This window comes from Colossoma macropomum, unplaced genomic scaffold (genome assembly GCF_904425465.1).
Source record: "Colossoma macropomum unplaced genomic scaffold, Colossoma_macropomum, whole genome shotgun sequence".
NCBI classification, from domain to species: domain Eukaryota; kingdom Metazoa; phylum Chordata; class Actinopteri; order Characiformes; family Serrasalmidae; genus Colossoma; species Colossoma macropomum.
This window is the reverse complement of record NW_023494784.1, coordinates 42,697,521-42,720,588: the sequence shown is the minus strand read 5'-3', so window position 1 is coordinate 42,720,588 and position 23,068 is coordinate 42,697,521. Positions and strand designations below refer to the sequence as shown.

Genomic DNA, 23,068 nt, shown 5'->3' with positions numbered 1-23,068 from the left:
ATGTTTTTGGAAAAACTCTGAAATTGGAAAATAAATCTTACATTTTATGTCTTTTTTTCACACACACAAATCTGTTTTTCAGTCACGGTTCTTTAGAAAGATACCAAACTCTTTGGAGAGGTTTTGTTGAGATGCTATAGAAGAACACTGTTTGGTCTCCTAAGGAAAATTTCAGTCAATATTCAGTTGAAGCAACTCAACTGAAACCATTCAACTGAAAGTTTCTTTAGGAAAATTCTAGTGGTTCATCTGTGGCATCACTCCAGTGATCCATTTTAATATGACACTGCTCCAGGGAACACTTCCTAATGAAGGTCCCTTTTGGTAATATCTGAAAAACAAATTACACAAAAGACGTAACATTGCATTAACTACTCAGACCATGCTGGAGAGGTCAAGGACTTGCCAGAAGGAACCTTGAAGTAAACGTTTTTTGTAAAAGTTCTGAATCTCTGGAGATTTTAAAGATTTAACTACATAACCTTCGGTGCTAATGCTACACTATGTCCAAAAGTATATAGACACCTGTCCAATTAGTGAACACACCTACTTTGAGGTGCAACCACAGCACACAAAGCTTTCATTATCTCCAGAGAAAAGCACCGACCAATAGAATGGGATGCTCTGAAACAGCAGCAAATGATACGTAGGTCACCATGCCCCATGCCTAGCATCAGCTAGATGGGTATAAAGCCCCCCAGCTTTGGGCTGTGGAGCAGTGGAACTGCATTCTCTGGAGTGATAAAGCTCCATCCAATACCTTCGGGATGAGTCGGAGATCCAGAACTGATCACCCAAAATCAGTATCTGACCTCACTAATGCTCTTGCGGCTGCCACAGCAAAGCCTTCCCAGAGTCTATTACTGCAGAAAAGGGGGAAAACTTCCTGTTTATTAACACCCCTGATTTCAGAAGAAATGCTGGAGGAGCTGCTGTCTGCAAACTTTGAACATACAGTGTACTCTACACTCTCAGAAATAAAGGTACAAAACGGTCACTGGGGCAGTCCCCCTGCTGTCACTGGGGTGGGACCCTCAAGGGTACATCTCAGTACCTTTAGTCAGGCAACATAACTGTACCATAATCCACTGAAATGATATTTTCTAATTTGTACTGACTCCACACACCCCGTCTCGTCTCCAGGCTTTTATTTCACTGTTCTGTTTTAAAACATTCGGTTATGAAAAGGTACAAATACGAACCTTTTACCTGGAAAAACTTATTTAAGGTTCACAGTTGGATCTTAAAACCACTGTTGTACCTTTGAGGGCACATTTACATTGTTGGTACCTTGATGAACGAAAAAATGTACTTGCACAGAACCTTTATTTCTAACAGTGTACAGTGAATTCCAGTAGCGCGATACTTAAAATAATCTCAATTTTCGCTACTATACCAATAACCGCAACAAAAATTCATACTTCTCGTAGTTAAAGTTAAAGAAGAGAGCAGAGTTTCTGTGATTTGTGTAAGCATTTGACATATTTTTTTGCAGGCTTATTTGACTTGACTTATTTGGAACGTTTGCCCTGAGGGAGAAGCTTGAATAAAATAAGTTGGTGTGTTGGTATTTGTGCATGCATTTGTGCATTGAAAAGACACAGCGTCGGTACCTGTCACACTGTCCCTTCTCATACTCCTTTATTTTTCCACAAGCTTCTTATTCAACGTAGCTGGAACTTTCTTTTTCTAAATATACCCGAGTGGATCACAGGCAATGGCTGACATTTCAGCTTATTAGCCACCTGGCAGAGCGCCAGAGTCAACATGAGGTCAGAGCGACCTGCCTCAGCCATGATGTAACACACACACCAACGACCTCAACACAGCAAACAACAATGACAGACCGACGGGCTCAGAGCGAGACCGAGAGAGAACTTCAAAGAGAAGCGTGGCACCAATTACTGGAACTGATAGAAAGGAAGGGAGAGAGAGAGAGAGAGAGAGAGAGAGAGAGAGAGAGAGAGAGAGAGTCACTGTGTTAGTGTAATGGTGAGCGAGTTAAGTTCCAGCCAAGATCGAAGGGTCTTGACACACCAAGCTGAAAAGTTGAAAAGTTGCAAGTTCAAAAAATGAAAAGTTGCAGTTAAAAAAATGACTAAAGTCGGCAGCAGTCATGCACAAACAGTTTGCAGCTGCAAGAAATTAAATACATCTCCATACCATGATGTGCCAAAATCATCAAAAGAGCAAAAACAGGAAGATACAGTATCACAAAAAAGACAAATTAGCCTAGCAAGTTGGCTTGCATTGCTTAATAAACAGTATGGCCAACTAGTGCAGGATCCACTGCAAAAACTAAAGCTGACAAATGCTAACAGTGCAGGACCCCACAAAAAAAAAAACAACAGCAAATTTGTACCACTTGTGCAGGACACACCACAAAAACCACAGCTGACGAGTGCCAACATAGTGGGACACATTTCAAAAACTGCAGCCAACTAGTGTTAATGGTCAGCTGTACCAAAGGTGTAGGGCAACTGGTTCCAGCAGTGTGGGACACACCACAAAAACTACAGCTGACAAATGCTAACAGTGCAGGACCCCACAAAAACTATCCAATTTGTACCAATTGTGCAGGACACACCTACAGCTGACTAGTGCCAACATTGTCCCTGCCCAGGCTGATCCATGCTTATTGCACTGCTGCTCATGCTGCTCACTTCCAGCTTGTAATTTGAAGGAGATTACAAGGACACATTGCAGAAACTATAGCCGGCTAGTGCCAACAATGCGGGACACACTAAAAGAACTACAGTGCCAATGGTCAGCTGTATCAACGGTGTGAACTGACTGCTGCCAACGATGTGGGACCCACTGCAATACTAACAGCCGATAAGTACCAGTGGTGCACACCACAAAAAGTACAGGTGGCTAGTGCCAACATTGTGGAACATATTGCAAACATTACAATTGAACAGGGCAACAATGTAGGATACACTGCAGAAAAAAAATCTGACTAGTACCAACAGTGCAGGCCACACTGCAAAGACTGTAGCCGAATAGTGTTGACAGTGCAGGACACTCCACAAAACTATAGCTGTCTAGTTCAACAGTGTAGGACACACCACAAAAACTGTGCCTGAACAGTGTCAACAGGGCAGGACACCCCACAAAACCTACAGCTGGCTAGTATCAACTGTGCAGGACAATGCAAAAACAATGGCTGACTAGTGCCAATGGTGTGGGACAACGCAACAACAACGGCTGACCAGTGTCAACAGTGTGGGACAAGGCAAAAACAATGGTTGATTAGTGCCAACAGTGTGGGACAATGCATGAGCAATGGCTGATTAGTGCTACCAACAGTGCAGGACAGCACAAAAGCAATGGCTGATTACTGCCAAGTTTGCAGGACAATGCAAAAACAATGGCTGACTAGTGCCAACAATGTGGGGACAATGCAAAAGCAATGGCTGACTAGTGCCAACAATGTGGGGACAATGCAAAAACAATGGCTGACTAGTGCCATTTGTGCAGAACACACCACAAACACTACAGCTGACTAGTGACAAACATTCGGGACACATGGCAAAAAGTACAAATGGCAAGTACTGACAGTTCAGGACAATGCAAATGCTAGTCCAACAGTGTCGGACAGATCACAAAAATTGTGGCCAAATAGTGTCAACAGCACAGGACACAACACATAAACTGTGGCCGAACTGTGTCAACAGGGCAGGACATACCACAAAACCTACAGCTGACTAGCGTCAACAGTGCAGGACAGTGCAAAAACAATGGCTGACTAGTGCCAATGGTGTTGGTCAATGCCATAGCAATTGCTGACTAGTGCCAACAGTGCAGAACACACTACAAAAACTATAGCTGACTAGTGACAAACAGGATACATCACAAAATCTATAAGTACCAACGGTGTAGGACAATGCAAATGCTATAGCTGACCAGTGCCAACGATGCAGGACACCACAATAACTATAGCCGGCTAGTGCCAACAGTGTGGGACACACTGCAAACACCACAGCAAACTAGTGCCAACAATGCAGGACAATGCAAAAGTTATAGCCGACTCGTGTCAACAGTGCGGGACGAATCTCGGAAAAATGTCCAATTAGTGTAAATGGTGAAGAACAAATGACAGACCAGGTGGCCAATAGCACGTAACACAATGTAAAAACCACAATCAAGTTGTGCAAATGGTCCACGCTTCCACATTTATAGCCTAAATAGAGATGCACCGGTCGCAGTTTTTCTCTTCCGACAATAATTCTGACACCTAAACTCAGATACCGAGTACCGATCCGATATCAACGCAACGACAAAATAAACAGTAATTATTATACCATTGTAAACTTTTCAATGCAACAATGAAGTTATAAAATATAAACATTCATAGACAACATAAGTTCACCCCTCAAAACTTTAGCTTTTCAAATATTTAAAGTTGCTGTCCTACTAGCAGCTGTACCATGCAAAAACACCTCCAAACCACAAACGTTTGTTATTAGCCAGTATTAGTCGTTCTACTTGTCTTGTTAATTGACGTTTAAATTGATTATTCAAAATGTCATTATTCAAATCATTATTCAAATTTAATTCAACTATACCTTTTTAGCTTACATGAAATTGATAATAATCCAAACATGTGAAATTATTATTACATATATGTGCTTTCTGCTCTGTTTATCAAGTTTTAGAATAATCAAATGAAGAGCAACTGCAGCTAATGCTGCGTTCACAAGTTTGCGTTGAAAAACCTTCATTCTGCACTTCATTGCGGTACGCGACCAACAGCAGCATGAAGCCATGCAAACGTTGGTGACTGAGGTGCTGGTGAAAATGGATGGTTTTCCACATCCATATTATCCATGTTATCACTTTAGCAGTGTTATTGTTTATTTCAGGTGGAAAAGGCTCTGTGCTCTTTTATTGTTGTTTTATAATACTGAGTTCATCTCAAATTCAACAAAGAGACGTTTGGCGTTAATGACTCCCAAAAAATCAACATCTGGTTAATTCCACCGCTGTGGTCGATGGCAAAAGCTGGGAAAATTGAACTCTTCACGGATAGTTCTGCTCACCACTGCGGTCTAAAGAATGTTGCTGCTTGTGGTGGCAGGATATTCTGTTGCAACTCTACTGAAAACAATGGAATATCTGGTTTGCTGTTGTCCGTCTACCGCACACACGTGAACACAGCATCAGAGATGATATCGAATGTGTACTGGACAAGTGACCAGTATCGGTGCATCACTAGACCTCACACACCTAGTCGAGTGCCTACTGGTCTTTCAAATGGTTCTGAAACAAGTCCAGCAGTAAACTCTTTAAATTGTTGCTGTTGGAACAAAATCTTGTATTTCCATTTTTGTTGGTATTGATTTTTGACATGATGTGAAAACACCAGCTGCCCTATACATTGTGTGAAATTTTCACGATGAATGGACCAACAAAAACAGCCCAAAATAACGTCGAAAAATCCAGGTCCATTAACTTCCATTCGAAGTTAAGATCATTATCACGAGGTTTTGCTCTGACAGCGACGAAATAAAGAATTTATTACAATGCAACATGGTAATGAGAACAGTCACTTAACATAAGAGGTATCAATGAATGAAAGCCAGTGAAGACCATTTAGCATTAGGCAAGAAATGATGCTATGCTAATAAGAAATTCATGAATTCATATTTAACTGAAGCATTACCATAAATCAAAAGCCCCATTTAACAATACTGCTAAGCAACAGACAGATATAAAGCTGATGCTCAGTGGGAAGTGGTAAATAAAAGAATACTAAAGTAATAATTAAAGACTGGGCGCAGGTTTTTGTAGTACTGCCGAAGGGGAATGACTGAATCTCTTTCAGAATAGCTAAGAGATGTTTTAGAATGACTAAGAGACGTGAGTCTATAAACACGGCACAGGCACACGGCTGACAGGAACAGGAACAGCTGCTCGACCACTTCACTTTTTCATTTATAATTCATCTTCTCTGGCCCAGGGCTACTTTCAAAAGTACACATCTAAAAGCCGGGCCTGAAATAAAACAAAAAATGTGAAACAATATCACGGCGCCATGAAATATTCATGCAGAATGGCAGCTTTCCGCAGCCTGCCATGTTCAACTTCCTCTCCTGTGAAAAAAACAACAAATAATGTGGTGTATAAAAAGCTTGATGATTGAATTGGAAGTTGCGAGCTGTTGAATTTGTTCTTTAAAAGGACATAACATATAAACAATAATGTAAGGGCCCATAACGCAAGTCCGCTTATGATGATCGTCATAGATCTTATATTTTATATATGTTTGTCGTAATTCTTATATTCTCGTAACTCATTATTTTTGCCTGACCATTTTCCAACCTTTTTTATCCTGTTTTTCTTACTGTGCCTTAAAGAGTGATATATGCACATGAGCTCTGTTCTGATTGGCTGCCTCGTTTCAAAGGCAGTCTGGCCTAAAACTGGCTTTATAACTTCCAAAAGGTGGAGCTAAACTGTGGTAAGCTAAATAGGCAGATATGTGTTGGACATCACAAAAACAATGAATTCAGTGACCTCTGTTCTGATTGGCTGCCTTATTCATAAGGCCATTGGGGGTGAAACACACTTTATAACTTTTATAACTTTCATAATAGGTGAAGCTAAACTGCTGTAAGTTGAACGGTCAGATGTGTTGTTTTTTGTGACATCACAAAAACAACGAATTCAGTCACCTCTGTTCTGATTGGCTGCCTCGTTTCAAAGCCAGTCTGGCCTAAGACTTACTTTTTAACTTCAAAAAGGTGGAGCTAAACTGTGGTAGGCTAAATAGGCGGATATGTGGTGGACTTTGTGACATCACAAAAACAACAAATTCAGTGACCTCTGTTCTGATTGGCTGCCCTATTCATAAGGCCATTGGGGCTGAAACACACTATAACACATAACTTTTATAACTTTCATAATAGGCGGGGCTAAACTGCCGTAGGCTAAATGGTCAGACAGGTGTTTTTTGTGACATCACAAAAACAAAAATGGGCTCTTTTTTGGAGCACAATTACCATATATGGACTGTATGGACTGGTGAATAAACTTGAACAACCTTTACATATTATATCAAACAACATTGTTGTTGTTTGATTTAGTATGTAAACAACAACAACAACAACTACCTACAAGAACCATACATACAATATACTACATCAAACAACAAGAAAATTGTTTTTTTTTCCATGATATGGGCCCTTTAATGCACAGGAGATCAGGCACTTAGAAGATACACAGAAACTAGAACTGCACAACGGGGACAAAACACCACATTGCAATTATACTGCTAGAATTGTTCTATGCCTCGCAACACACTGAGGACCCCTTTGATGATTGGTCAGCAATTTTTGGACCAAAATGTGTAATTGTTGGATTAGGTGAACGCTTTTGATTTAGAAAAACACGCAGTGATTTGCTAAAGGCCTCGTTTGCATATTGTGTGGTCTTCTGTGATATCAGTATTGCAAAGGTCAGTATTGCAATAATGATTAACAAATAATACATACTGTGCATTTGTAACACACAAGCACATGAAGAGATACGTATGTATGCACACACACTACACACACACACACACACACACACACACATACACACGCACACCCACACGCGCACACACACACACACACACACACATACATGCACACACACACACACACACGCACACACACACGCACACCCACACACACACACACACACACACACACGCACACCCACACGTGCACACACACACACACGCACACACACACGCACACACGCATGCACACACACACACGCACACACACACACCCACACACACACACGCACACACACACACACACACACACCCACCCACACACGCACACACACACACGCACACCCACACGTGCACACATACTACACACACGCACACACATTTCTTGGCTGGACCTTAAGCATGGTCAATGTCCCAGAGAAACATTCATCTCTGTCTCTCTGTGCAAAAGTCAAAGACCACCATTCATTCATTTCCAGTCAAAATGGCCATCAAGTACACTGACCACATAGGAGCACTCTGTACACACTAACGCACCACCACCACGTCAGTGCCACTGCAGTGCTGAGAATGATCCACCACTCAAATAGTACATGCTCTGTGTGGGTCCTGACCACTGAAGAACAGGGTAACAAGGTGTGCAGAGAAACAGATGGACTACAGTCTGTAACTGTAGAACTACAAAGTGCACCTATACAGTAAGTGGAGCTGATAAAATGGACAATGAAACAAGGAGGTGGTTTAATGTTATAGCTGGTTGGTGTATATGCAACAATAATTTATTTACCACTTTTATCCTGAAAATGCACACACACACACACACACACACACACACACACACACACAGGTAGAAAAATAAAGCAGCAACTCTATTCAAGGCCAGAATATTGTAGCCAACTTCTCTGTGCTGTCTTTGACCATTAGCTGGAGGCCATAGAGCTCCCAAATGGCCTGCCTTTCAATCTTCAAACCACACAGAGTACAGAGAGAAAATACAGCAAAGCCGTGACTGCTACAAAAGCATTTTGCAATACAGCAAGAGAGAGAGAGAGAGAGAGAGAGAGAAAGAAAGAGAGAGAGACAGAGAGACAGAGAGAGAGAGAGAGAGAGAGAGAGAGAAAGAAAGAGAGAGAGACAGAGAGACAGAGAGAGAGAGAGAGAGAGAGAGAGAGAGAGAGAGAGAGAGAGAAGAGAGAGAGAGACTGGCTAAGGAAACTGAAATTTCAGTTTTCACCACAAACCTTTACTTCTGTGAAAATAATTAATAATAAAACCAAATCAAAACATAACAAACTTTATCTGAAAGCAGAAACCATCATCACATCCTGGAGAGTGAAGAGAGAGTGAGAGTGTGGCAGAATGAGGGGAAGGAGTGAATGCTGAGGAACGAGGATCTACTGGAAGCAGAAGGAAAGAGCTGTAGGAGAAAAGGAGCTAGCGGTGATTAGCGTTTAGCACTGAAGGGCTGCTACCATTGGAGTAGAAGAGGAGTGGGAGGAGCTACAGCACAAACGCAGCTGTTATATGTTTTACAATAAAGGGGTGTGGCTATCTGAGCTGGATGAATACGCCTACCTGTTGCATTCTGTTAGTTATTATGTGACTGTAGAACAAATGGCAGTGTGTAGCCAATATTATCACTTAATTATAATGTTAACGTGCATAATACACAATTTTACACTCCATTGCATGATGTTGCCTCAGGGCAACAAACCCATTGTCTGTTTATTTTGCTCAGAAAATCCATTTGTCATCATTTTTCATCCATCAAAAAATATAATTCACATCTGTTGGAATGCGAAAGTTAATTTTTTTTAACATTCAGTTTTTTATCCAAGTTAGTTTTCTTAGGAGAAATTGCTTGAATATTAATGTTGCCTACAAGCAACACGATGCGACAATTCTACTCAACTTCTTATTCTAAATGACTTATCCAGACCCCTCCCACAAATGGACTTTATTGTAGCTACTGTTTCTAGATTGGACAAACTTACCGAACGCTAGCGATGTTCTCATTAGGTTAAATGAGACTTTTACCATCGATCAGTAAAGCTTGTCCAACCTAGCAACAGTTGCTATGAGCACATTTGTGGATATGGGGTACGGATAGGCCAGTTGCTGTGCAAGAGGAAGCAGATGTCGTCAGTAAGGGGCAGTATGTTGATGAAGTGGGTGGGGCTTGTATGTTAACGGAATGGGTGGGGCTTGTATATTAATAAATTAGGAGTGGCTTAGGAGATGTGGTTACCTGAGGTGGGTGACTTGCTCCTCTCCAGGTCCAGAGACACCTGGTTGTCTGAAAGTTCCGTAAGGCCTGCCGCAGCCAATCAGAGAGTGGAGAACGCGAAACAGGAAAAGGAAGCAGACAAAAATAAGAACTTATTTCATCCAAATACGAACAATATCAGAAAGCGTCATAACAGCCATGGCAAACAGCGCAGTGTGATGTGCTTAGGATTATTCTGGAGTAAACACAGACATTTTCGGCTTTTTGTTTTTGACCTCAGCGACAAGAAATGGCACTTTTATTGCCTACTATTATAAGAAATTGTTGCTGTCATAACCAAAACCTCACGTTTATGGAATAGTAAATCTCTAGGAGAAGGAAAAACATTCTTAACTGGTGAATCCACATAGTTTTATGAAAAACAAAAACAAAAAAAATCATTTTTACATGATTTTCCAACATTTCTATCTCGCTTAGAATTAAACTGGCTGTTTTATTTATTATGACTTATTATTATTTATGACTAAAATATTTAAATAACCTACATTCTGATTGGCTGGCTCAATCAAAAAGCTGGGCTGAAACATCCCTCATGAATGAACTCCAGCATGAATGGGCGGGGATTAACTGCTGTTGCCTAAATAGGTGGATATTGGTACATGTGACATCACAAAAACAGCAATTTCAAAATGGGCTGTTTTTGCAGCTTAGCCTGTATATAGCCTGTATATAACTGTGTCATCACAAAAACAAGTGTCTGAAATGACTTCAAATTAGGCTGATTTGTGGCTTAGCCTGTATATGGACTATATAAACGAGATGGATATATGCAGCTTAGTATATATAGAGTGTATAAACTGCATAAATATATGTAAATGAGTTTGTGACATCACAAAAAACTGTGAATTCAAAATAGGTTAAATTGTGGCTTAGCCTGTGTATAGACTGTATGAACTGGGTGGATAAATGTAAATGAGTTTGTGACATCACAGACACAGTGAATTCAAAATAGGCTGATTTGCCGCTTAGCCTGTAAATAGACTATATAAACGAGGTGGATATATGTAAATGAGTTTGTGACATCACAAAAACAGAGAATTCAAAATAGGCTGATTTGCGGCTTAGCCTGTATATGGACTGTATCAACTGGATAGATATATGTAAATGAGTTTGTGACATCACAAAAAAACAGAATTCAAAATAGGCTGATTTGCGGCTTAGCCTGTGTATAGACTGTATGAACTGGGTGGATATATGTAAATGAGTTTGTGACATCACAAAAACAGAGAATTCAAAATAGGATGATTTGTGGCTTATATATATATATAGACTGTATAAACTGGATAGATATATGTAAATGAGTTTTGTGACATCACAAAACATTAAAAGCTGTTTTTCCACATTTAGGCTGGCGTTCATTTCGGAATATTAACTGTGTTTCCATTACATCAAAAAAAGTGAACTCCATAATTTTTTTTCCATAATACGGGCCCTTTAATGCAATGCAGCTTCATTCACGGCAATTTTGATCCATTTGTATTCGTCCATTCATCCTGAAATAATCACATAATGTAAAGGGCAGCTGGACTTAAATGGCATAATACAATAATAGAAAGGTGAACATGGAAATATGAGGGTTTGTATCACAGCAACAAAATCCAGTACGGCTTTAAAAGGAGGCTACAAAAGGACGTAGCCATCGGGCACCTGTTCAGTAGTAAAACAGCACAGCTGCCACTGTTTAATGTGAATTTCTGCAGAGTCACTGAAAGCGATAAAGCATAAGCGCTCCAGAAATAGCTCAGCACATCCACATCACCGAAGAACCAGCGTGTCTGTGAGTAAACACTCATATTGATCATATTCTAGGCCCCATCTGCACAAATATGATGAGGCCTGCACTGCATCCACATCAATCACTTAATGTGTTTGTGTCTGAGAGAGAGAGGGAGAGAGAGAGAGAGAGAGAGAGAGAGGGAGTGATAGGGAGACAGCAGAAGAGAGAGGGAGTGAATTCCAGGACTGGAAACTCTTGAATTAATGCATGAGTGTATTATAACATTCTAATCCATGCGAATGTATGCAGTGCAAACCTCATTTAGTCACAAGCACGGAGAACCAGAGAACCAATGCAGCCACCTCAATCAGGGTCAAGGAAAAGGTGATTTTAAAGGGGACACTGGAGTAAGTCCCTTCCGCAAGCATTAGTTCATGCTGAAAAAAAACCCCAAATTTCTTCACCCGGAAACTTTTCGCCTCATCTTCAGACAGATATAGGGCTTTTTTCCACCGTTGGTTTGGAGGCTATGCTGACCACAGCGGAATGAATTATCTTGATAAAAGAGACCTTGGGTCTGCGAGAACTCAAGGCCCTTTAGTGTAGATTTATACATTTGTGCCAACTTTAAGAGCTCAATCAAGTGAGAAATGAAGTTTTTCTAGATATTAAGAATTTGTGACTCTTCAGCACTTTAATACTTTCAGAAAGTGCTAAGCTGTGGTTTTACGCTACTGACTACTGAACATTTCCATCTTCCGTCCAAACACTGACTGCCGGGACAGTTGCTGAACCCTGATTGGTCACTCTACCAAAGCGCAGACCAGGACAGACGTTCGGAGAAGAGTATGAAATGCCTGGATGTTTCTTCGCCCACTCTGCACTCTTCACAACAAAAGCTGCCGAAGGTTTCTTTGGAAAGACTCGGCAACAGCTTTTGGTCCCCTGTCGAGCATTTCAGCGGTTCTTTTGGTAAACCAGAGTGGATTTAAAGAACCTAGTTAACATTTAAAGAACGCCCCACATAATGTAAACGTTCCATACTTTCTCAAACAGAACGGTTTCCAATGGGTTCTTGGCTTGAAAGTATGGTTCTGCGGAAGAACGTAAAAAGTATCGAACCTTTCACATGATGTTGATCTTGACGCTTGTACGTCTCATTTAAAGAACTTATTCTGTAAAGAACCATCCATGGAAATATTCTTCAGGGAACCAAAAGTGTGTCTCTTTAGGCAGCTGGTCTTCAACTCTAGATGCTGGGTCCAGTTTCCAGTCCTGGATTTTGTTTTCACTGGTAGTTAATTGAACTAATGATGCAGCTGATTGGCAACATAGTGTCATACCTACCAGTAATAACAAAACCAAGGACCGGAAACTAGAGAAAAGTGTGAAATTCATGACCTCTGTTCTATGGTAAAGAACCCTCTATGGTACCTTTATTTTTGAAGACTGTAAAGAAAGACTCATCACTAGATTAACCCTCTAAGACCAGCCGTCCAACCAGTGGGTCAGAATTAGATGTTGTCTTTGGACAATCAATGATTACAAGTTCTTACATTTGCTGGGCAAACTACATTCTTAAATACAAAGGTGCTAAAAAGGGTAATTTCAAGCAACACCTTTGGTTTCCTAAAGAACCTTTCAGTGTATGGTTCTCCAGAGAATCATTTTTGCAAATACGATGTGCAAAAAACCCTTTTTAAAGTTTAAAGAACCACCTTAAAGGTTCTAGGAGAAACTAAATTGTTAACCCTTTGCATTGTGTAACGTTGTTTACACCTTTAAAAGGTTCTCGCACACTCACGGATCTATTTTTCAAACTCGATTCTTCAGGGAACTCAAAGTGGCGTCACTCAAAAACAATTTGTCTATATATTTACTGAACGAAAATATACTCTATAGTGATGTGATAGAAGTACCACCATTGGTTGCCTAAAGAACCTTTTAATGGATGGTTCTTTGAAGGAATACGACAGCGTTTTCCAGCCTAATCTTTAGGTTGGCCTCTATAACATACGGTTGATTATTATAGATGACAATTTAGACTTGTTTCTCTGAATTTATGCAAGAACAGAAAACAGGTTCATTCTAATACTTTGGCCTGCACTTCTATCCTGAGCAAGTTTCAGGTCTGTTGTTTGAGTTTAGGTTGAAAAACGCTGAAGCGCTCAATGTTGGAGTGTCCATCCACTGAAAGGTTTAACGGGGCACCAAATGTGGTTCTTCATGGCTCCAAAGAACCCATATTGGTACGTTTATTTTCAACAACATAGCGAGTCCTAGTTCGCCAATGTGGACCACTTCCTTCCATCATCAAAAGCAGGAAGCTCTTAATGTGGGTTTGTGGGTACTACTACTACTAATCAATGACTCATGCTGAAGTCATCAACCAATCAACATCCAAGCATTTCAAGTCACCCCAACCCCACCTTTGGCCACTGGGTCCCACCCACCCGCCCCATCGGCTTCTCCCTGGAGACGGGACTTACTCTGGTAGGAGGTACGGATCCTTTTCTTTGAATCGGAATAAAAGTTAGACAGGCCACGCATGCAAAAGTCTGCAACAGCGCACCCATGCCCAAGCATCGCCACCCACCAGAGAGAGAGAGAGAGAGAGAGAGGGAGAGAGAGAGGAGGGAGAGAGAGAAGAAGAACAAAACAGGCTCCGGGTGAAAAAAGAGGAGTGTGACCGCAAGGCAAGACCAAGTTCAGTGTTCAGTGAGTGGGTGAGGGAGAAAAAGAAAAGGAACTGGGGGAAGGGAAGAATGTGAGGACATCTTTGGAAAAGAATGTGAAGTAACAGAATAAAAAAAAACTGACCCTGACTTTGGCTAACCTGTGGACTCTCGCACTGATCTACAGTGGACGACATTCGCCTTTACTTTCCCAATCAATAATATACGCAATAAGTGAACAAAACTCAACCGAGCAAGAAATAAATGCCTCGTTTACACCTGCATCTTAAGTATCAGGACTATATATGGATAGAGATTATTAGTAGGGAACCGTCAGGTGTACATGTCTAAGTATATGCGGCCAAAGCAAGCTCTCGCATTGTTTAGGACTTCAAGAGCTGAACTGACCGTCTTGCTCGGTTTATTACCCACCAACATAATTAGAAATTGAAAGTGGAACCAACCAATCAGATTTTAATTTACAATGTGTGGGACCAATTTTCTGAGAAAAGGGCCTGCTGGAAGTTCTAGATACTGACTGTGAATACAAGCTCTAGTCTAAGCAGGTTTCAGTTAGTTGTTAGGAATGGAAAACAGTGGCGGCAACACTATGACAGAACCATTTACTGAAAAAGTCACTGTAAAACTAAAATGTTAACGTCTGTTACTAGCTTCAAACAAAACATACCGCTGTTGTTGGAAGAAAACCATGTATCTCTAAAATGGTAACTTTACAAGAGAAGGAAAAAACCTACCTTACGTTTTATGTAAGTCAATGGAACCAGAGTTTTTCCAAGTAATTTTAAACCGTTTCTTTTGGTCCATTCGTCATGACTGAATGTATGAATTTACATACATTGTAAAGAGCAACAGGTACTTTCAAATTATGTCAAAAACTGAAAAATGACAAAAATGGAGATACAAGGTTTTCTTCCGACAACAGCGATATGGAACATCTTTTACAAGCTTCCATGTTTATGTGCACCAGCATTAGCTTACTACTAACATACTATTAGAAATCCTATAGGGGTGCTAGCAGAAATTATAATAGAGATGAATATTTTTCAGTTTTCTCCCCAATTTAGTCATATCCAATTCCACCCACTAGTTAGGACTCTCCAATCACATGATACCACCAGCACTAGGTGGGCAAAGGCAAAACACAAGCTTCCTCTGAGGCATCTTTCTGAACTGCCACTAATACAACGTCAATAGACAGCTGAATGTGCTTGGAGGAGAACGCTAACCACCAGTTCTGTTATGTCAGCTAACAGACGCCTGCGCTGCCTAGCATCGCACTAAGAGATGGGAGGAGAGAGAGGGCCATCCTACCCACCCAGAGAGAGTGAGGCCAATTGTGCTCTCTTGCACTCCTGGCCATGATGGGTGGGGATGGAACATGCAATCTTCTGATGATAGGGCCTGCGCTCTGACCACTCAGAAGCCCATTAGAGGTGGACTTTTATTGTCAAGTTTTGACATTTATGGCCCAAACTGAAAGCCTAGCTCTAACAGTCATGATTTGCCACTGGCTATTTCCCACATAAAAACACATAAAAGTACCCAAGAGGCATTTAAAAGAGGCACGCTGTCCTTTCACAGGACCAGAGCTACTGTCCAGTCACTGATGTGGTCAAGTTCAAGTTTAGTGACCTTTCCGCTGGCCTGTCCACCACCTATCGAGCTTAAATAAAGCCCTAGTTTAGTTCATATTCACGTCACCCTAATTGTCATTTACTGTCTTGCTACATCATAATGGCCATGACCTCTTGTAAACCCTGACTGCAGAAGTTGCCGCCTTCCTCTTCATTTAATGCATGCAAAACTGATTTTCGCAACAGCAGGTATCTTCTTCATAGAACAGGAAAAACCTTAAATGAAGAAGAATGCAGGTGATTGGGTGTCCTTTCATGAGCTTATTTGCATATTGTGTGGTTTTCAATCTGACTAACTGTAGGCATTTACCAAAGTCAATGTATTTATCAATATCAATGTTCGTTTGAAATCTTATCGGAATACAATCAAAGACACAAGTTGTGTGAAAGACACAAGTTGCGTGAAATGACCAGGTTTCAGGCCATTTCAGGTCCAGGTGTAAACAGGGTTACAGTGAAACAAACAAACAAACAAACACATTTTTAAACGCTCAAAAACAGAAAAAAACACATTACATCTGTCCACAACAGCACATCTCTCTCTGTTCGGCTCCACAGTGAGATAGACATGAGTAAACAGCTATAAGAGCAGCGCATGCAGAAGCGCGTGGCATGAACGAGGGATCCTTACAGTTTCTAATGTCCTAACGTGAAAAGGATGAAGGCTGCACTGTTTTTCTTTATTTTCTTTAATTTTATTCCTATTTCCAGATAAGAATGTGTCACTATTTCCATTAGAACTTCAGCGCTTTGGTACTTTTAGTGAAACCTAAACTTGACATTGTTGCTCTCATTTTAAAAACACATATTTACGCCAATTGAAAATGGCATCTGTCATTCATATTGTGTATTTTGTGTTAAGTGGACTAATTAAAAAAAAAAACCTTTGTTAAATTAAAGAAAGTTGCTTCTCTTACAAAGTTACCCCTCCAGCGATGCCCTGCACACAACCTAACGTGGGGTAAAATGCAGTGGGGAGCCTTCAGGGCCTTCAAAGCCTTTAGAGGAGGCCTAATGATTTCTGTGAGCTAAGAAATGCATGTGTTTAACTTTGCTGATTTTTATTCAATAAAATCGTGCTTGTATTTAAACTCTACAGGTACGGCTGCACTGCTCTTGTTTCATTGTTAAGTGTAGGATGGAAACAAAAGGGTTAAATTCTTGAAATGCCCAGCGGAAAATTGGCCAATCAGGAATTGTTTTTCTCTGTGGTTTCTAGGCAGATATTACTAAGCTCTCCTATTGGTAGGACTTCAGGAGCTGAAGACAAGTCCTAACAGGTTAGATTAACTATTAGCACAATCACAAAGTGACTGAGGAATCAGTCATGTTTTGATTGGTGGGACCAATGCTATGAGAAAAATAGTCACTTTAAGCCCTCTGGAAGTTCTAGATCTATCACTGACTGAATACAATCAGTGGGTTGTTGGCAGCTCTATTGTAGCCTCACTACTGAAAGAGTCACTGTGAAACTACTCCAGGTAAACTATATGCTAATATGTCTCTCACAAGCTTCAGGTAAAACATGTAAGGCCTTCTGAAATGTCTATCTTTAATCTATAACTGCCCTTTTCTAATTTTCCATCCTACTTTAAATGCTGCAGCACTTTGAATCAGGTGTCAACAAATTTCGCCGTTTCATCTTAAATACTGCTGTAGTTACATTCTGGTGCCTAAAGGTGGCACCGTATAAGGTTTTCTATGAACCCAGATTCTCAAAGTGTGCCATCTTGATATTAGTATCATTCTACATTCTATAATGTGGACATTTTGTTATAACATACGCTATATGGACAAAAGTATTGAGACGTCTACACATTACACCTACAGGAGCTTTTATGACATCCCATTCTAAATCCATAGGCATTAATATGGAGCTGGTCCCCCTTTGCAGCTCTAACAGCTTCCACTCTTCTGGGAAGCTTCTACAAGATGTTGGAGAGAGTCTGTGGGAATTTCTGTCCATTCATCCAGAAGAGCATTAGTAAGGTCAGACACTGATGTTGGACGAGAGGGCCTGGCTCACAATCTCTGCTCTAGTTCGTCCCAAAGGTGTTGGATGGGGCCTTTTTTTATTTAGAACAGAGGCAACCAAACTGTGCTGCCCTGCAGGGACAATTTTAAGTTTGCACAGGTTTTGCACAGCAGCATATTCAGCATTTAGAGCTCATCAGAAGGGGTGCTATTCATTTTGAGGGAAAAAGGGGCAGCTGACGGTCTCATTTTGTTTAACTGTGGAGGCCAGAGGGAGGGCACTGCCAACGTCAGCCACCCCTTCGCTCTGCTTATGCGCTTGACCAAAGCAAATGGTCAGCGGAGAGATGACTGGATGTTTTGTGCTCCTTGTCCATAAGCTTAAGAACACCAGACTAAACTTCATGCTGTCTTTAGAGTATCTGCTTCTGTTTCTTTCTTCCTCTGCTGACTGAAAAGCGGAGCGTGTTGGTGTGAGGGCTAAGAAACTGCCTCTTTTTACGAGCTTTCATAATCAGCGGATCAAACCGGCCACCCGTCTGCCCTGACTGACCCTTCTGTCCATCTCCGCAGTCCTCTTTCTAAAGACGCGGCCTGAATGAGGCCCAGCGGAGCGGCTTTGAAGCCGGCACGGCTCCACATGCCCCTTTTTGATGAAGCCGACAGCGAGAAAGATTCAGTTTTTCATGTCCTGCACTCTGTGCCTTAGAGATGGTTGATATGGACAAAAATTACTGAGATATTTTTTATTAGCAAAATTATGAAAAATCTGCCAATAATTATGAGGTAAAAAAACAGCATTAATTACTGTTGTTGCATTCAAACAAGCAGCAAGTAATCATAATTATTGTAAACAGTTTTTTTCAAATAATATTAGCAACGAAGCTGCGGCAAAACTAAAAGAATATAAATAAAAACAACAAATAAAATTCATAAAATAAATTAAGCCTCAATATCCATAAGATATTTGATCTTTGCTTAGATCTATCTTAAAGCATAGAGTTCTAAAAAAAAGGTTGATATAATAAATAAAAAGTCAAATAAGGTGAAAATGTTTGGATGCAATGCTAAAAAGTAATTAGAATATGAAAAATGAATATCAATATCAGTAAAAAATTCGATTAGTGCCAATGTCTATCAAACAATTCTGAAAATAATGCCAATGCAATTAATAAAGCATCGATATTGATTATCAAAATATCAATTAGATAATCAGCCAGGTCTACTATTTATACAGTTCTAAGAAATAATAACAACAGTGTGATAAATTCATTATAGAAAGCAGTGAAAATGTAGTTATTGTTGGTGTACAATTCTAAAAAACTGACGTTGATATGAAAAATGAAACTGATTACTGCTCAGTGTACGATACTAAAAAATGTTGAAATGATAAATGTCAGAATTGTACTGTAGTAAAAAAGATGAATACGTAAAATTAAAATAAATGACATAAATACACTAAATGAAATGTTATTATTACTGATTGGTGAAAAATTTGATTACCAACTAGTATTTGATTCTAAAAAATATGTTAAAATGATAAATAAAATGTCAATTTTAAAAGATGAATTTGACTGTTGTCTGGGATCTACTGTGTGAACAATTCTAAGTTACGTGGTTAATATGATAAACTCAATATCAATTTAGGTGAAAAAATCTGCTCTGGACACAATTCTACAAAGTAATGAACCTGAAAAATGAACATTAATGTCAGTGAAAAATCTAGGTCTACCATAAATTCAGGGTCTACTATATATACAATTCAAAACACTAATGTTGGCGAAAATTAGATTATTTCTTAGTTCTACACACTTAAAAATGATGGTTCTTCAAGGGTTCTTTAGTTAAGAAAATGGTTCTATATAGAACAATGAACAGTTCTTTGCATTGTGAAAGATTCTTCAGTTTGATGGAGAATGTGCTGTAGATGTTTCTAACAGAAACCTTTTGAAAAGGTTTCTATATAGCACCAACAAGGGTTCTTCTATTCTTATGATGTTAAGCTTGTAATTATAGAAGAACCCTTTTTCATGCTATATAGAACCATTTTCAAAACAAGTTTCTATATAGAACCATCTACAGCACATTTTCTATCAATCTGAAGAAACTTTCATGATGCAAAGAACCCTTAAATCATGCAAATGGCTCTTTGAGTGTTCATGGTTCTATATAGAACCATTTACTTTACTAAAGAACCCTTGATGAACCATAATTTTTAGGTGTAGCATGCGTAAAATTCTAAAAATTCTAAATTCTTTGTCTAAAATTCAAAAAATGGTAAAATTCTAAATTCTGTGTAAAATTCTAAAAAATTCTAACATTCTAAATTCTGTGTGTAAAATTCTAAAAAGTTCTAAAATTTTGAATTGTGTGTAAAATTCAAAAAAATTATACAATTCTAAATTCTGTGTGTAAAATTCTAAAAAAATGAGCTTGATGTAATAAATCGCTGCTGTTTAAACAAAAGCTCATACCTCAATTTGTGTCATTTTTCACCTTTTGACATAATTTGAAAACGCCTGTTGCTTTTTATATTGTGTGCAAATTTCATGATGAATGGACTAAAAGAAACGACCCAAAATGACTTGGAAAAACGTCTGGTTCCATTGACTTACATTAAAAGTAAGGTATGTTTTTTCCTTCTCCTGTAAAGTTACCATTTTGGAGATATGAGGTTTGCTTCCGACAGCAGCGATATGTTTATACCAGTGACAACCTTTATTGTTGTTCAGGTCTACTGTGTGTACAATTATATAAGAGAAATAATGATACGAGAAATTAGATATGAGAAATGATCAATATTGCTGAACAAAATTATTATCGCCCAGGTCTACTGTGTGTACAGTTTTAAGAAATGGCATTGATACCAAAAAAATGTGAAAAATTGTATAATCACTCATATCTACCACAATTCTAAAATGTCAATGAAACATCAGCATCGGTGAAAAATTCGATTACTGCCCAAGTCTACTACGTGTGCAAGTGTTGTCGGAGATTTGAGCGAGTTTAAATGCATTTTTATGTGTGTCTGTGTGTGTGATGGGGGCGGTTGGGGAAAGAGGGAATGGGGGGATTAGTAGCAGTGTGTGTGTGTGTGTGTGTGTGTGTGTGTGTGTGTGTGTGGGGTCTGTCATGCTGAAGCGAAGGCCGACAGAGATGTCAAAAAGGACAACATGCAGAGAATGCAGAACCATAAGTGCAGCCTGTCTCATGCAGTCAGAGAGAGAGAGTGTGTGTAAATTGTGTGGGCGTGCGACAGAGAGAGAGTGAAAGAGAGAGAGAGAGAGAGACAGAAGATTGACAGAAAGCAGAGAGACCAGAGCTGGAGTGACAGAGTGAGAGAGTCGCTACATATGTCTGCTCATGATGGTGTGGAGCGTGTCTGTGTGTTAGAGGTCTGCTACTCGACCTGAGCCCACCGGGGTCCGGCAAAATACGGGGTTTCGGGGGTTTCTTGGTGTTTTTTGACGTACAACATCGGGCTCAGGTCCGGTTTGCTAATGAGTGTTTTTTTAAGTAGCAGATTTTTTTAAGTAGTAGTTTTTGACTCGGACACTTGCTTAACTGAATCATTACTTGACTCAGATTCATGCTGAACTGACTCGCAACTTGAAACTGATTCATACTTAACTGGCATGTGACACGGGGGTTATATTGACTCATGACTCGAATCGGATGCATGCTTAACTGACTCACGACTTGACTTGGATTTGCGCTTAACTGACTCATGACTCAACTCGGACTCGTGCTCAACTGAAACACGACCTGACTTGGACTTGCGCTTAACTGGCTCATGACTTGACCTGGATTTGCGCTTAGCTGACTCATGACTCGAGTTGGACTCACGCTTAACTGATTCATGACTCGACTCGGACTCGCGCTTAACTGACTCATGACTCGACTCGGACTCGTGATGACCTGACTCACAACTCAACTTGGACTTGTGCAACTCACTCGTGATTTGACACGGACTCGCACTTGTGACTTGACTTGAGTGCTTGTAACTTCACTCGGGCGCTCACTTGACTGACTTGCGACTTGGATGCTCGCTTAACTGACTTGTGACTCGACTCAGACTCATGCTTAACTGACTCATTACTCAACACAAACTTAGGCTTTACTGACTCATGAGTTTGTCTCGGACTCATGCTTAACTGACTTAAGACTCAATTTGGATTCATGCTTTACTGACTTGCGACTAAATTTGGACTTTGATTGGATGGACTCTGATGGACTCTGATTCACAGCTAACTGACTCATCCCATGACTTAATTGACTCATGACTCCATTCAGATGCCCTCTTAACTGACTTGTGACTCGACTCACACTCGAGCGCCACTCAGACTTTTGGATTGAACTTTTATCCAATCAAACGTCTTCCCTCCAAATCTTCACTGTCAACAATTCTGCAGGACAGTTCTGCAGATTCACTGCGCCGCAACCGTCATGCACCATGTGCATTCGGCAGAACTTGCCACTGAAATTAAATTAGGATGTAGCTTGACAACAAATTGGCACGGGTTGGGTTGAGTTTCCAAATTTAGCACCAATAGTTGGGCCGAGTCGGGCCGAGTTGGGCCGGGTCGGGTTGGGTTGGGCCGGGTCTTAAAGTTGCAGAAACAGGTCGGGTTTGGGTTTCACTTTTATGCCCATGCAGACCTCTAGTGTGTGTGTGTGTGTGTGTGTGTGTGTGTGTGTGTGTGTGTGTGTGTGTGTGTACCTGATGTGGACTGGCGGTTCTTGCGCGGAGAACGTGTGAGGCGCTGGAAGGGATCGGCTGAGCCGTAAAGCTCCACGGTGCTCATACACAGGATCACTGTCTTCTGTAGATAATCCACCACCGCCAGACCGTTACAGTTACCTACAGCCAGACTGCACACAAACACACAAACAGGTGAGTCATCAGTGCGGCCATTACTCCAGTGCAAGGTCCGGAACATTTGGCACCACAAAACTAGAACTCTTCTCCAGGGGCCGTTGAACCAGTAATGAAGGTTCCAGTTTTATGGTTTTTCGGGGCTCAACAAGACCGAAGGGAACTCAAACTGTGTTCTGCTAACACTCGCAGCTGGAACCAACTAAAATTTAGCGAATTCTTTTCTCTTCCAGTCACTCAGACATTGCATTATTGACTGACTCGCAACTCGACTCAGACTTGAGACTTACGACTCGTGAAATTTCAGCCTGACTGTTTCAGTGTGTGACTTGCTGAAGTCATGCACAGTCATTAGCGCAATATTGTTCCCCTGCAGCTCG

The 23,068-nt window shown here is 40.5% G+C and overlaps 1 protein-coding gene across 1 annotated transcript in view; it reads right to left on the bottom strand.

The window, feature by feature from the left end:
• stxbp5l (syntaxin binding protein 5-like) overlaps positions 1 to 23,068 on the bottom strand; it is a 262,054-nt gene that overhangs the window by 51,207 nt on the left and 187,779 nt on the right. Inside the window, exons 18-20 of the mRNA XM_036571863.1 lie at positions 22,533 to 22,684; positions 13,998 to 14,066; positions 9,753 to 9,818 (exon numbers count right to left, since the gene is read on the bottom strand). Of these exons, the coding sequence (XP_036427756.1) occupies positions 9,753 to 9,818; positions 13,998 to 14,066; positions 22,533 to 22,684 (287 nt within the window). The remainder of the gene's footprint in view (positions 1 to 9,752; positions 9,819 to 13,997; positions 14,067 to 22,532; positions 22,685 to 23,068) is intronic.